This window comes from Diceros bicornis, chromosome 24 (assembly GCF_020826845.1).
Source record: "Diceros bicornis minor isolate mBicDic1 chromosome 24, mDicBic1.mat.cur, whole genome shotgun sequence".
In the NCBI taxonomy this organism is placed as follows: Eukaryota; Metazoa; Chordata; class Mammalia; order Perissodactyla; family Rhinocerotidae; genus Diceros; species Diceros bicornis.
The window spans coordinates 28,275,815-28,292,217 of record NC_080763.1 but is presented as its reverse complement, the minus strand read 5'-3'; the positions used below and the strand labels follow the sequence as shown (position 1 = coordinate 28,292,217).

Here is a 16,403-nt window from a genome sequence, read left to right as displayed (position 1 = left end):
AAGAATTCTCTCAGCACTGCATTTAGGATTACATGGTTATTGCAGAGATTATAGTAGCAGGATATATAACAAATATTTACTGAAATGGATTTTAAACTTGCAGATATTGTTAAAGATCTGAGGAATCAACATATGAAAAGCCAGCATACAATCCCATAAACAGAATGCTTTTGCTTTTGTTTCACCTCCTTTCATGAAATACTAACTTTAAAAGCTATTCTGATTTTTATCCCTGTTATTTTGCTATTTTTATAACTAAATGTAGAGATCCAGGACTTTTTGGTATCTTAGTTGTAAGTTTACTTGATTAATATAAGCTCTGATAAAAATGAATTTTTTAGTATTTGGTGACGTTGATAATATTTTTCCCTTAGGACTCAGAAGTAGACAGTCAAAATGAGGAGGCAAGTAAGAAATGCAGTCTTTAAAATAATTCTTAGTATTGGGAATTATCGTATTCAAAAGTTATGAATATGTGCTGTGTCGTTAGGTACAGAGTCCATGCCCTTCTATTTAGAACTGCTTTTACTTGCTCTTCCTTTGGTCTTCCCCGTCTCAGGAAATGGCATCGCAGTCCATCCAGTGGTCATCTAGGATTCACTCTAGATCTTTTTCTTATACCACACTTCTAGTCCATTATAAAAGCTTGTCCTTTTTATTTCTGAAATCTTGCTCAATTCCATCTACTTCTGTCTTAATACTTCTATCCAAGCTACCATCACTTAGTCATGTATCCCATAACGACGTTTAGGTCAACAACGGATCGTGTATATGACAGTGGTCCCATAAGATTAGTACCATATGCCTATATGTGTAGTAAGCTATACCACCTAGGTTTGTGTAAGTACACCCGATCATGTTTGCACAACAATGAAATCACCTGACAACATGTTTCTCAGAATGTATCCCTGTCGTTAAGTGATGCATGACTGTCTTGAGTTCACTGCAGTGGTCTCTCTCCTACACTTGCCTCTGTCTGTGCTCCTGACAGTAGCCAAGTGATTTTTGAAAATTGTCATCGCAGTGAATTATTTTCCTGCTTTTTAAAACCCTACCTGAGCTTTTTCTGTTCCAAATTTCTTACCACAGCCTGTGGTGCCTATGTTATCTGGCTTTATGTATCTTGAATTTGCCTAAGTCATTCCCACGTTAGGATGTTTGCACTCGCTTCTCTTTTCTTTCTCTAAATTTTTTCATGATTGGCTCCCTCTTGTCATTCAGGTCTCCCGTGAAATGCCACCACCTTGAGCGAGGCCTCTCTTTCCTGCTCTCCTTTTTTTATTATATAATTGGTAGCAGTTAGCATACTAAACACGCTGTTCCATATATTGCCTTTTTCACTTAATATATTTTTCAGATTTGAGATTGTTCCCTATTAGCATCGAATGAGCTAATTTCTTTCTTTTAATATTTAAAGCCTTCCATTGAACGGATCTCCCATAATTTATTTAACCAGTCTCATGTTGATGGACGTTTAGGTTGTTTCAGTCTTTTGCTTTCATACACAGTACTGCAATTAATGATCTCATTGTATGTGTGCCATTTTTCACATGGGAAAGTAAATTGGTAGAATAAATTTCTAGAAGTGCATTTACAGGATTAAAGTCTAAGTGCATTTGTAGTTTGTTACTTATTGCTCAATTTTATAATTAGCATTTTAAATGTCCTCTTTTAATACTTTCATCTGAGAATTAGCATTTCTCTTACCCTTTTCCAAAAAGGATGAAAAGTGGCTTACTTAAAATTACAATATATGTTGAAGTTATGTTAACTCTAACTGGCCTCTAATGTTGAGTCCCTTCTTCCCTTTAGTATCAGATCCCCACACTCCTCCCCTCATCCACTCTTCTCCCTCCCCACCCCCAGCAGTGTTATCCAGGCACATGCTTATTTAGGTAGAGATGCCATTTCTCAGTTTTCCTGTGCAGCTAAGTTGTGACCATGTGACAAAACATGAGTAAAAGAGATGCGTGCAACTTCTGAGTTGTCTCCTTGAAAACAAAACCACTTGTCTGGGACTTGGTCTCTTTCTCTTTGTGTGGGTTGAAATGAGGATGTATCACTGACCCAACTTAACCCATGCAGGTGAGGATAACAACCTAGGTAATGGTGGAGCAACAGATGGAAGGAACCTGGATTTCTGAGTCACCCCAGGGAACAGAGTGGCCTGCCAGCTTGTCCTGCTCTCTTCTGGACTGTACTATGAGACAGAAATAAACTCCTATTTTATTTAAGCTGCTGTATATTTGATCTTTTTGAAAGAGCCTCGGCTGTACCCTAACTGATACGTAAATGTAACATAGAAATAGGTGAGAAGGAATAGGCAAAGAGAAAACCAGAGTTATCCAAATGTATATTTTAGGTCCTTGGTTGTTGCTGACTTAGTTGGATTTGTGTGACTCAGGGTATTAGCAGTAAAAAAAGGAAAGTATTTGGAGCATATTGATCTATCTGGATGATTGGGTCTATAAAGATACTTTGGTGGTCTTTCAGGATGATTATAGTTTTACCACTGTTGGAACTCATAAAATACTTTTTATTCATGCTAGTTTGTGTATATGTTTTATTTTTCTGAATACAGAGTAGCTATAATGTCTATTCATTTTATTCTGTATAGTTTTCTTCAGACTTGACTAACGCAGAGCAAGGATGTTATGATTTTCCCGTGTTCTGATGGTTGTATAGGCAGTAGTTTTACTTGCGTAGCATTTTGCAGTTCACTCAGTGCTTCTCTCTGTCAGTAAAGATCAGTTTCAGCCATAAATAACCGAAAACCTCAAATAACAGTGGCTTAAAAAAGACAAAAGTTGGGCTAGCCCTGATGGCCTAGTGGTTAAAGTTCAGCGTGCTGTGCTTCAGTGGCCCGAGTTCGGTTCCCCGGGAGTGGAACCACACCACTCGTCTGTCAGCCATGCTGTGGCAGTGGCTCACATAGAAGAACTAGAAGGACTTACCACTAGAATATACAACTATGTACTGGGGCTTTGGGGAGGAAAAAAAAAAAGAGAGGAAGATTGGCAACAGATGTTAGCTCAGGGCAAATCTTTCCCAGCAAAAAAAAAAAAAAGATAAAAGTTAATTCTCTCTTGTGGAAAAGTCTTAAGGAGGGAGTTCAGGGTTCCATGTGGTGCTCTGCATACTGATCTACAATGTGTGAGGGATTCTGGCTCTTTCTTCATGCTCTTCTTGTTTTTCTGCTGTTAGGGCCTCAAATTCATGGTCTAATATGTCATCATCTGTGTACTATGCAGCAAGATGGAGGAAGGGATGAGTATGAGAGCAAAAGGCACCTATATGCTACCTCTTATGGATAGTTTCTTGAAGTTGTCACTTGATACTTAGGCATGTATCCCATTTGCCAAAATTTAAGTCACATGGCCAGCTAGCAGCTGAGGAGGCCAGAAAATGTATTGTTTATATTCGGCAACCACCCGTCTGGTTAAAAATTCCTTTACCATGGAAGAAATGGGGGTAGGGGAATGGATATTGGAAAACAACTATTAGTTTCTGCCACATCATCTGTGTTTTTTTGTCCCACTACTTCTGTACTTTTTGATCCACACTACTGTACATGGCAAGCAGGTCAAGTTATCTCCATTTTATGGGTGATGATATTGATTTTTTGAGAGATTAAATTCCTTGAACAGCTCAATTAGTGTGCTTGATTTAGAAGGCTAATCCCAAGGCCAGTGTCTGGCACAGCTGGGAGTAAAGAGGTGGTCATCTATCATTGGATTACAGAGAAGTCTAATAGCAGTGAAAATTGTAATATTTTGAAATGAAGAACAAAATTCTATGGAATAGGTAGAAATTTTGTGGATGGAGTGGGAATTTTTTTTTTTCATCAGACTCTGTAGCTTATTTCCTAGGTGAGGATTTATTTGTAAACAGATTTAAAAAATTGCATGTTATCTAAGACTGCATAACAAATTTCACCAAACTTACTGAGTTAAAACTTTACTATCTGACAGCTTCTATGAGTTAGAAATGCAGGTTCTTAGCTTGGTCCTTTGGCTCTGGGTCTCTCACAGGCTGCAGTCATCTCAAGACTTCATGAGAATGGTTCTGCTTCCTAGCTCGTTCAGTTCCTCGTAGGTTATTGGACTGAAGCATCAGTTCATCATGACCTATTGGTCAGAGGTCTCTTTTGTTTCCTTGACATGTGGCCTCTCCATAGGGCATCTCACAGCATAGCAGCTTGCTTCATCAGAGCAAGCAAGCAAGAAGTCAAGAGAGAGGGCCAGCAGGAAAGAACATGCTAGCAAGATGGATGTCAGAATTTTTGTAACCTAATCATGGAAATGATATCTCATCACTTTTGTGGTATTCTCTGCATTAGAAGCAAGTCACTAGGGCCAACCCACACTCTAGGAGAGAAAATTACACCAGTACATGAATACCAGGAAGCGGGGACTGTTGAAACCGTGTCAGAAGCTACCTAACACAAAAAATACTTCAAAACTGAGAAAGAATCCTCCAAATATAGTAACTCTACATCATCACTTGTAGTAGCTATGGTGGTGAAGTAGATAATGTCTAAATAACTTTGGATTTTGATTTCAGCATTTGGTTACTTGAACTGTTTTGATTTTGATAGGATGCTAGTAAGCACAGCCTTCTTTCCTGAAATATAGGAGTCATTCAACTCATTGAATTTAGTTCGAGAAATTCTAACTACTCATTCAGCAGGGTCTGTGGATATAGCATGTGTATATATGCTGTTAGCTGTTTCCCTAACCTCTACCTAGGACAATAACTGCAAATCATTAGTGTTCGTGCATGCTTATTGAATGAATGCATGAAAATAGACCTGGGAATTACAAGATACTGCTGCAAATGGAGACCTAGTATTGGGCTCGTTTTTCTCATTAATTAGTAGTGTGGTCTCTGATTAATAACTTACTTCATCTCCTCAGTCTTCTTTTTAGAGTAAAAGATTTGGATAAAAAATCCAAAATTCTTCCAAGTCCATGTTTTATTTTTTATAAGTGATTCATACCTTTTGATTCAATAATTCCACTTGAAGATTGTATCTCTAGTTTACAAAAATGATCTTATACAGGGGTGTTTGTAACAGCATATAGTAAAAATAAATAATTGTTATCCCCTTATCAGTAGGGAATTATTTTAATCGATTATGGAGAACTATGCCTTTGTATAGATTTATTTGTTGTCATGGGAAGTTGTCCATGACGTGTGAACTGCAAAAAATGTATAAAACACTGTGTATAATACTCAATTTTTGTTTGAAAAAATAAGTGAAATGGATACCTGTTTGACTAGTCATGTACATATGCATATAAAAATTTCTGGAAGTATACAACAAAATACTTAACAGTGTTTTACTCTTGATGGATGGTATTAGATTATTATTATTTTTTTATCATTCTGTGTTATATGTTTACTTATTTTTAATTGTGGTAAAATATATACAACATAAAATTTACCATCTTAGCCATTTTTAAGTGTTCATTTCAGTAGTTATGTACATTCACATTGTTGTGCAAATTCAGAACTCTTTTCATCTTGTAAAACTGAAACTGTACCCATTAAGCAACAACTCCCTGTTTTCGCTCCTCCCAACCTCCAGCAACTACCTTTCTACTTTTTGTCTCTATGAATTTGGCTACTCTAGGTACTTTATACAAGTGGAATGATACAGTATTGTCTTTTTGTGACTGGCTTATTTCACTTAGCAAAATGTCTTAAAGGTTCATCCATGTTATAGCACGTGTCAGAATTTTCTTCCTTTTTAAGGATGAATAATATTCCATGGTATGTATAAACCACATTTGGTTTATCCATTTATCTATCAGTGGGCACTTGAGAGATTTCTTCCGTCGTTTGTCTATTGGAAATAATGCTGCTATGAACATGGGTATACAAACATTTCTTTGAGATTCTACTTTCAATTCTTTTGGGTATATACCTAGAAATGGAATTTCTGGATCATATGGTAACTCTATTTTTAATTTTTTAAGGAACCTCTGTACTGTTTTCCATAGCAGCTGCACAATTTTACATTCCCACTCACGATGCACCAGGGTTCCAATTTCTCCACATCCTCTCCAACACTTGTTATTTACTGTTTTTTGTTAATAGTAGACATCCTAATAAATTTGAGGTAATTCTTTATTATTTATTTTTTGATGTGTTGCTATTACTTTTTATATTCAGAGTGAATAATAAAGGTATTTTCATTTTGTAAAAATTGAACAAATTAACAACTTTTTATTTTTTAGTATTTATCCAATATTGTTTTCTATTACAGCAAGTACTACATTTATTTCAAATGCAGTTGTAAATTGTTTATTGAGATATAAGAGTTGATTACTAGGATAAATTAGAAGCTTGATGCTAAAGGGTATTTTGAGTTTTTAGTAAAGCACTGTGAATATCATAGTAAATATCTTAATTGTTTTTAAGCATTGGAAACCCAAGATTTATCAGTCTTAGTAAATATTGGCTGCTAATTTTTTAATAGAATATTTTTGCTCAGCCTTTATTGACTAATTAAACTTATGTTTACCAATGTCTTTTTAATAAACAACTTGATTTGACGTATAATTTATCATAAAATTAATATGCTTTAAGTGTACAATTCAGTGATTTTTAGTAAAGGTAATGAGTTGTTCAACCATCATCATAATCTAGTTTAGGACATTTCTGTTGCCCCGGTAATATCCCTTGTGACCAGGACCTTTCGTGGCTCTATAGAATTGGTAGCAAAAGATTTTCTTATGACAGGGCTGTATTTATTGCTTATTTTAAATGAATATAAATGTCTTCTATCCACTGTATTCTCCTGTACCTTTGAAATATACACAAATAGTGCATATTTTATTTAGGGGACTATGTAATGATATGCATGAAGTGTGTTTGAATTTGCACAACTTTTAGCAAGGAAAATCTTGCATCAGAGAGAAGAATTCTTTCATGTTTATTTTAGAGAGTCCCAATTAAACATTTTTCAGTTTGACTTTAGTTTTTGATCGAAGCTGGTTTATTTTTAGCAGATCGCAGTAGGAAAGATTGACAAGCAAATGAAAAGCCCTTTTAATTATTTGCTGCGCACAAATATCGAAACTTTCCTGGGCAGGTCATGCTTATAGATAATGAAAATGAAAAAGAGCCAAATAGAACAGTTTATCATTAATAGAGTAATAAATGCAGTTGTTGGCAAAATTGGTATTTTCCTGCTAACTCACCAGAGGGCACTCTTTTCTAGTTTATTACTTTTAACTCTGATCTTTTGAATTATTATATTATACTTTGAAAAATTTAAATCCTTTATTGGGATCCAGGTTTGGGTTATTTGGAGACTTATGATTATTTTCTTTTGTGACTTTCAATTTTTTTGTGATCTGTTTTATAATAGCATCATTAAAAAGGCTTCTACAAAGAAGCCAATCTTAAATGCTTTAGTTAATAGTATATCTGGCACAAAATGTCTCTTCAATTTAGTCCTTTTTTGCCTAACAGCTCTATACCATCACTGTTTCTATTTGTTGATGTTAAATAGGTTTCAGATCGGGTGGAACGACGGCTTCAGGAGATAGAAAGAGAGATGCGCACAGAAAGAGAGCTCGTGGAAAGACGTCAAGATCAACTGGGACTTATTTCTTTGCAGCTACAGGAGGTTTGTGAAAAATACCTTCTCAGAATGTAAATCTTGAGTTTGGATAGTTGTTTAGCCATTCTTCAAGTGGTTGTATTTCGTTGGTGGTTACATGTAACAGTGTAATTCAGTCTAACGAGAAGTACAGCACATTGGTTATAGTTCAGTGTGTGAAGACAGCCCTACCTGGTTCAAACCCAGTGTATGCTTGCTGGCTGTGTGAGCTTGGGCAAGTTCCTTAACCTCTTTAGGCTCATTTCCTCTGTGGAAAATGGAAATAATAATTGTATTTACCTAATCAGATTCGTGTGGGGATAAATGAGTTAATGCTGGTAAAGCACTTAATATAGTGTCTGGCATGTGCTCAGAAAATGTTAACTAAAAGTGTAATCATTCTGATTAATTTTCCTTGGCGTGAACTAGACCAGGTTTCAGCAAACTATGGTCTATGGACCAAATATGGCCCATTGCCTATTTTTGTAAATAAAGTTCTATTGGAACACAGCCACTCCCATTCATTTACCGTTTGTCTGTGGGGGCTTTTGTGACACAATGGCAGAGTGAGGTAGTTGTGAAAGAGACCATATGACCCACAAAGCCTAAGTGTTGACTGTCTGGACCGTTATAGAAAAAGTTTGCCGACCCCTGGACTAGACTATCGTCAAATCAGTTCAAATGGAGGTCACTTACCCTTTAGGTACCTTTTTTATTTTGAGATTTCAGACATATGAAGAAGTGCAAAAATTAGAACAAAGGATTTCTGTATACTCTTTACATAGATTCTCCTAATATTCATATTTTACCAGACTTGCTTTATCATTTTATATATCTCTCCATAAATATATACATATCTATATATATGTATAGATAAAATTTTTTGAGCTAGTTGCAGACATGATGTGAATACTTTTACACCTAAATAATATGGTGTGTACGTTCTCTTGTACAATCATAGGAAGTTAACATTGGATCAATACTATGATTTAGCCTATAGGTTTTATTCGAGTTTTGCCACTAACGTCCTTTTCTGGTCCAGGATATAATACAGGGTCACATATAGCATTTGACCATCATGTCTCTTTAGACTCCTTTATCTGAAACAGTTTTTCAGTCTTTCTTTGTCATTCATGACCTTGACAACTTTGCAGAGTACTGGCCAGTTATTTTGTAGAATGTCTTTCATTTTGGGTTTGTTGATGTTTCCTTGTGACTAGATATTAGGTTATGGACTTTTGGTGGGAAACCCAGAGAATTCGTGTTGCGTTTTTCCCAGGATATCACATCAGGAAGCGTGTAATACTGATTTGTCTCATTACTGTAAAGCTGAGCATTTGGTTAAGGTGTTGCCTGCCAGGTTTCTCCACTGTAAAGTTACTATTATGCCTTTTTAATTATTTATTTTATGGGGAACCTTTTTGAAACTTGAAAATAGCCTACTTCTCATCATACTTTCACCCACATATTTAGCATCTATTACTGATTTCTTTCGTGCAACAATTATTACTATAAGTGATGCTAAATAGTGTTTTTCTAAAAATTCCATCGTTCTTTCTACATTTATTAGTGGGATTCCTACTGTAGGGAAGGGCTTGGTCTTTTTCTCCATTCATTCATTTATTCATTTATATTGCTGTAGATTTGTGAATTCTCATTTTATTACATTGGTTATGTTTTATTATTATCATTATAGAAAATTAATTTATGCATTTTCCTTTAAATGTTTCTTAGATTTATATATAAAGTATAAAAAATTAGAGATAACAAGAAAACCAACAGATTAAAAACAAAAGAATTTTTTTCTTATACAAAATAATTTTCTCTAAAAGTGATATTGTGCAAACTCACTTATGTGTGCTTTTGAAGATCATTAACCCTGACAGATAGATTAAAATATTTTTTTCAACTATTAGGAGACACTGCTAATTGAAAATTAGTAACAAAAATTGCAACCCTGAAGTTACAATGTAAGCTGATAGAAAAATCTGCTTTTGTTTTCTAAAATTCTGTTTTCCACCATTTCACAAAAGGAGGAATACCTTTGTTAGTTGGTAATTACTTTGAAGAGGATACTTTGTTGAATAATTAGATACAGCATGTGGGTAGCCTTTTTTTAAACCTTGATTTTTACACATTTGTTCTCAAAAGCAAATTGCATCTGGTGAGCATAAGAATAGTACTGAAGAGACAATTGTTCTTTTTTGCAAGAGAAAATTAGAGAAATTTTCTGTGCTTATTTTCTTCTCTCTTTGCAGAATGCACAAAATTACAAAGAAAGAGAGAGAGGAAGATTGCTTCCCACCCCTATTCTTGAGAAACCAAAGCCTGAATATTTGCATTGTAATTGTCAATTTGACTAAAAGCTTGAGCTGTGATTTGGAATTCCATCTCTGACAATATAATACAGGATCACTATTGATAAGAAATGTTTAATTTCATATTTTGTCACTTTAATATAAGTGGTGACCTACCTATGCTTTTCAAAGGTGGTTTTGGATTAAACAGTGCGGTGGAAACTGGAAAGGATTAATTTAGGCTGATTCCTACTCCCAAGTTAAGTGGCTTAGACCGTTCTGCAAAGGGCATGTTTAAGGAGAGAAAACACTTTGCTTTCTTTTTGATATTAAAAAATACGGAAATACCCATACTGTATAATAGTAATTGATATATTTTGTTTCTGTTTGTGGTGAGAAATTGAATCTATAGATGAGTAAGTAGGCCTGGACTTTTAGGCACTATATTCTTCTGCCTTCCTAAAACGTAAAATTCAATGTTAGTGAAAATTCTGACATTTAGCAGTTGTTAAGAGATTAGGAGTATTCATTAAAAATTGCAGGATGTCAGAGATTTCTAGGTATAATGTCATATTACGGGGAGGCAATCTGTGGTTTTGGTTAAAACCTGCTTCTTTTTAGTGATCTAATGAGGTCCTTAGGTCCTTGGAGCTTTATCTGTTCCCATTTAATGAAAAAAAATATTAATTATTGGAAATTGGTTGAGGGAAAGTGACTCTCCTTTTCTTGTTTAGAGTTTTTAAGGAATTATTTACTGTTTTCTGGTTTTTTTTTTTTTCCTCCTGGTCTAAGCAAAAAGGCTATGCGTGCTCTGGAATCCACTTCCTTTTTTGAGCCTCAACTAGATATGCTAATGATGTCACGTGAATGTCAGATTTTCTTAACTTGGTAAAGACCTTCACTGGCCTTCAGACCTCATATATCATATTTTAAACAACACTGTTTTGGTATCTCAGTTGAGGTCTCTTCTTTAAAGATGAATGTTTTATATTAGTTGTGCAATAATATTCTTTCCATATATCTCTTTTAAATTTTGAATGGTTGTTCTTAAGTACTCTGAAACTTTTACTACTCAAATTCAAATATTACTAAGCCTATAACCATCATGAATCTTTTCTTGTTGAATCATTGTGCAAACAATAAAGCGTTTGTTTAACATTAGGGTACATTTATCATATGCAAAATTCTTTTGATCAGATGCTTGATAGTAAGCTGAGTGATTAGTTAAATTTAGTGGAGTGGGGTAGGAATGGTGGGTGCTAGGGTCATGAAAGAGGTATTTAGACTGTAAGCCTAAGTCAAAACTCTTTTTTGCAGGTCCAAAATGCACATAAAATCCTAGATCAAATTTCTAACTCTAACTCTTAGCTGTGACATCTTGGGAATTCCTGATTTGCTTTTTACTAGCTGTTTCTTGTAAATTGAATGCTATTTCTTCATCTTCAATTGAATTACTTAGAATGAAAAACATGAGCTAAATCCCTGGTGTATATTTCTATATGCTCTTCGGAGCATTTCGTAACATATTAAAATGCTGGTTCCCCCATCTAGCCTCATGAAGAATATTCCTTGCTTGCATATGACCTAAGGTGAATTAGGTGCCTTAAGGTTTAAAGGTGCTTCATGGAGAAGTCTATGGGACAGGTGAGGTATGGAATCTTAATATTAGAAGACGGTGAAGATTCAATGAGGAATTGTTAGGTGTAACATGGAAGCTCAGCTAAGTGGTTTTTAGTCTGTGCTCCCGTAGAAAACCAAATTATGTGAGCCTCATCAATAAGATAAAGCCATATACAGAAAAATTGAAATAATTGATAGACTTTTTTTTCCATATTTTTCTTCATCTTTTGGCATCTATACCAATTGTGAAAAACCTAATGAAGAAATAGCTATTCATTTCCTCCCAGAAATGTCATTGTGGCTCCAGAGAGGCTGAGTAATAGATACTTCACTTAAGAAAAGCCTTAGGTACTGTTTAGTAATGTATTTGTTTTGGACTCGTTAAGGGAGAAGCTTTCAAGGAAGCCTAGAATGTTTTACTAACTTTAGCATCTCCCTCGAGACTTCTGTGCCAATTCAGAGGATAACCTGGTCAGGCAAATGTTCTAACACGGCCTCATTAACCAGTTCTCCCACACTCCCTTTTGAGACTCTTCTACTTGGTTTGGAGACATGGAGGCCTTTCTAAGGCTGGTAGATTTTGGACTCCCCTTTACTTACCTTTCCAAGGCTGAGTTGCAAAACTTTTGCTTCGCTGTTCACTTTACCCTCTTCTTCTTGTTTCCGTAGTCAATGCTCTCTTTTTTGTAGGTATCCCCCATATTTTCACATATTTATTTCATAGGACAAGCTTCCCTTGCCCCATTGATATTAGATGCCTTTTATATTCATGCCCATTAAAACCACCCTCACATTGACCATCTCAACAGCCTCTTGGGACTTTGAGAAAGATCAATAGAATTTACATCCCGCTCTAGTGTTCATTCTTCATGGGGTGAAGCTGTATGTGTAGGATAAATCTAGGCCTTACTTTGAGTCATGCTTTTTATCCTTTTAATAAACTCTAGTCCCATTGACTGTTTTTCTCCTTCTTTTACAAGGATGGCTTTTTTCTCCTCACTCCCCAGTTTCTGGTAATATATATTATATGAGGTTTTTTGTCTCAGATTATTGCTTTTAATTACCATTTCTTGATATATTGTCTCTTTTAATTGTACTTGTTTCGAGCATTTTTATTTCTAGCATTTAGCATAGTATGCACTAATAAATATTTGTTGAATACAACAAGTAGTGACCATGTTAATACATCATTTTGATCCAGTGTTTAACTAGTTTTATTTCTTACATCATTCTTTTCTTTTAATGTTTTAATTAAATATTTAGTATAAAAAGTATTCATATATAATTTAAATAAATGTATAACTAAATGTGATCATATCATAAATGCTCATTCTCTTTTTTAATGCAGATTTATTTATTTATTTATTTCCTTGGCTCATTTTTTCTCCATTTTTTGCCCTCTGTTCTCTCATCATCAAGCTCTACCCTCACTCCCTAAAATAAGGAACCAGTGTAAACAGCCTGGGATATATGCCTTTATATTTTTCTTTGTGCTCTTAATTATCCTGGACAGATATATTTATATAAACTATATATGCTTTGCATATATAGGTTTTTTTCAGTATGTTTTTATTTTAATAAAATGGGATCACATTATATATACATTTCTGTATCTTGTTTTTCCTTTCACCCGTATTTTTGGAAATTCCTCCAACTTAATCTTTTATTACTATGGACGTTTCTTTTATTATAATAGAGGTTACCAGATTATTTTCCCAAAAGATTCTAACTTCATATTTCTGTCAGCAAAATGGTTGAGAGTGGCCCTTTTCCCCACTTTTGTAGCAGCAATAGTGGTATAATTCTTTTTAATTTTCACCAGGCTGATGGGTATAAGGTGTTAACACATTTTTATGTTTATTCACTTTATTTGTGAACTTGATCATCTTTCCACATATTTGTTGGCAGTTTGCATGTGCCTCTACAGATCGCCTGGTTGTAACTTCAACTCGTATAAAAATATTGGATAATTTGTGTGTTCCCCCAGGAATTTTATTTTTTTAATAGTATGAGGAAGGAATCTAAGTTATTTTTTATGTGACTAATGAGTTACCTCAGCATCATTTTTGGATAATTTGTTCTTTCCCCTCTGACTTAAATGCCATTTCTGGGGCCGGCCTCATGGCTTAGCAGTTAAGTGCGCACGTTCCACTGCTGGCGGCCCGGGTTCAGATCCCAGACGTGCACCCATGCCCTGCTTGTCGGGCCATGCTGAGGCGGTGTCCCACATACAGCAACTAGCAGGATGTGCAACTACAATGTACAACTATCTACTGGGGCTTTAAGGAGAAAAAGGGGAAAAAAAAGGAGGAGGATTGGCAATAGATGTTAGCTCAGGGCTGGTCTTCCTCAGCAAAAAAAGGAGGATTGGCATGGATGTTAGCTCAGGGCTGATCTTCCTCACAAAAAATAAATAAATAAATAAATAAATGCCATTTCTGTTATGGATCTGGGTTCCTGTGATATCTGCCTGGGTTCTGTGTGCTTTACTGTGGATCTGTTTGTCTATCCCTGTTTTTTTTGTTTTGTTTTTTTTTTGGTGAGGAAGATTAGCCCTGAGCTAACATCCATGCCCATCTTCCTCTATTTTATATGGGATGCCACCGCAGCATGGCTTGACAAGTGGTGCGTCAGTGCACGCCCGGGATCCGAACCTGCGAACCCTGGACTGCCCAAGTGGAACGAATGCTCTTAACCACTACACCACTGGGCTGGCCCCTGTGTGTCTAACCCTGAACTGATGTCATTCTGTCTCAATTATTATAGCTTTTATTATTTTATTATATTTTGGTAAATGATGATAATGAAAATCTCTTGTCATGTTCCATGAAAAATCCTGCTGGCATTTTGATTTTAATTGTACTAAATATGTAGATTAATTTGAAGAGAAAGTGTTTTCTAATGTTCTTCATAATGTTTTATAATCATCTGTATAAAGGTCTTGTGCATCTTTTGCTAGACTTATTCCTAGATACCTTATGGTTTTTCTTTCTGTTGTGAATGGGATATTTTCTTTTATTACACCTCTAATTGATTTTTGTAGTATATAGGAATGCAGCTGGTATTATATGTGGCTCTTATATCCAACAATTTTGCTTAATGATCTTATTAGTTCATATAATTTGTTAGTAGCTTTACTGACATATCTAATCATATCATTTGAAATGAAAGGCAATTTAGTCTCTTTATAATTCTTTTTTGTTGTTGTTTTATTGTACTAGCTAGAAACTCAAGTGCAATGTTGCATAGAAGCAAAAATAACAAGAATCCTTGCTTCGTTCTTAAATTTATAGGGATGCTTCTGAAGTGTTAACCTTGTATGGTGTTTGCTCCTCATTTTGAGTACTATCCTTTATCAGATTAAGAACATTGCCTTCTATTCCTAGATTGCCAAGAGAGTTTTTTTTTTTAAATCATGAATAGATTATGAAATTTATCAAATATTCTTGCTACTGCCTTTCTCTTTTAATATTTAAATATAGTTGACTCTATCAATAGATGTTGAGCTCTCCTTGCATTCCTGAGAATTATTTGGTCATGTATTGTTTTTCATACATTGTGGAGTTAATTTGCTAGTGTTTTCTTTGGTATTTTTATATTTATGTTTACGATTGAGATCAGTTTATAATTTTCTTTGCACTGCTCTTTTTGGTTTTGGAAGCAAGGTTACATTAGTCTCATAAAATGAGTTAGGTAAATAATTCCTTCTTTTTCTATTCCCTGACTCAATTTGTTTAAGAGAGGGATTGTCTATTTCTTGAATGTTTGTTAAAACTCACCCATGAAATCATTTGTTCTGGTTATCTTTTTGGCTGCTGAAATTTTCAATTTCTTCAATGGTTTTTGGTTTATAGCCTTTTTATTTTTTAAGTCAGTTTGGTTATTACTGATGATCTTATAATTATCCAGTTTGTCTGTGTTTTGAAATTAATTTAAAGAAGCAATTATAGCCCTGCTTTATCATTTTTTCAATCTTTTTCTGAAGCTATATCCTGTTCCTTTTAATATTAGCTAGTTATTCCTTTCCCTTTTTTCTTTATTGGTCTTGCTAGACATATGATTATTTTATTAGTTTTTGTTTTGACTAGCTTTGTTTATTACTTTATTAACTGCTGCTTTTAAATCTGTTTTTTCTGATTTTTTATTTTTAGGATTACTCTTATTTTTTAGACTTGCAAGTTAAATAATTAACTTGTCTATTTTTTAAAATTAATACTGTAAATTTATCACAAATTACTATATGTTTTCATATGCTATTCTTTTATGGTAGTTTTATTTCCAAGTCTTTTATAATTTCCGTTATGATTTCCTCTATAACTCAAGACTTATTTAGTAATACTTTTTGGAATTTTCAAATATGTGTGTATACTTATTTTTAAACTTCTTAAATTATTTATTTTGAATTTAATTTCTTTGAAATTTGTTGAAACTTTCTTTTTGGCCTAGTACCATCATCCTTTTTTTTGTTAAGTATTTTATGAGTAAAAAATTGGACATTTTCTGTTTTTTGGATGCAGAGTTGTATGTGTTTATGTATTTATGTGTGACACACACATAAAAACACGCTCATATAATTTTAGTAGGTCAGGTTTGACAATTCTGTTGCGTTCTTCTGTATTCTTATTAAATATGTCAATTTAAAGCCTCCTGTTATGATAAGGATTGTCGATTTCTCCCTGTGATTTTTGTCAGTTTTGCTATTTTGTGACTGTGGTTTCATGGATATAAGTTAGTTACCTCTTGGTCAATTATTTTTTAAATTATTATGTAGTGTTCCTCTTGATATTAGCATTCTTTGAGTTACTGTTTTCTTTCCTATTTTTTTTTTATAATTTTATTTATTTGTTTTTTTCCCCCAAAGCCCCAGTAGATAG

General features: G+C 34.3%; 1 protein-coding gene across 10 annotated transcripts in view; it reads left to right on the top strand.

The window, feature by feature from the left end:
• CEP128 (centrosomal protein 128) overlaps positions 1-16,403 on the top strand; it is a 393,976-nt gene that overhangs the window by 47,284 nt on the left and 330,289 nt on the right. For all 10 annotated transcript variants that reach the window (XM_058567480.1, XM_058567475.1, XM_058567474.1 and 7 more), the window contains one exon: positions 7,523-7,639. In XM_058567480.1, the coding sequence (XP_058423463.1) occupies positions 7,523-7,639 (117 nt within the window). The remainder of the gene's footprint in view (positions 1-7,522; positions 7,640-16,403) is intronic.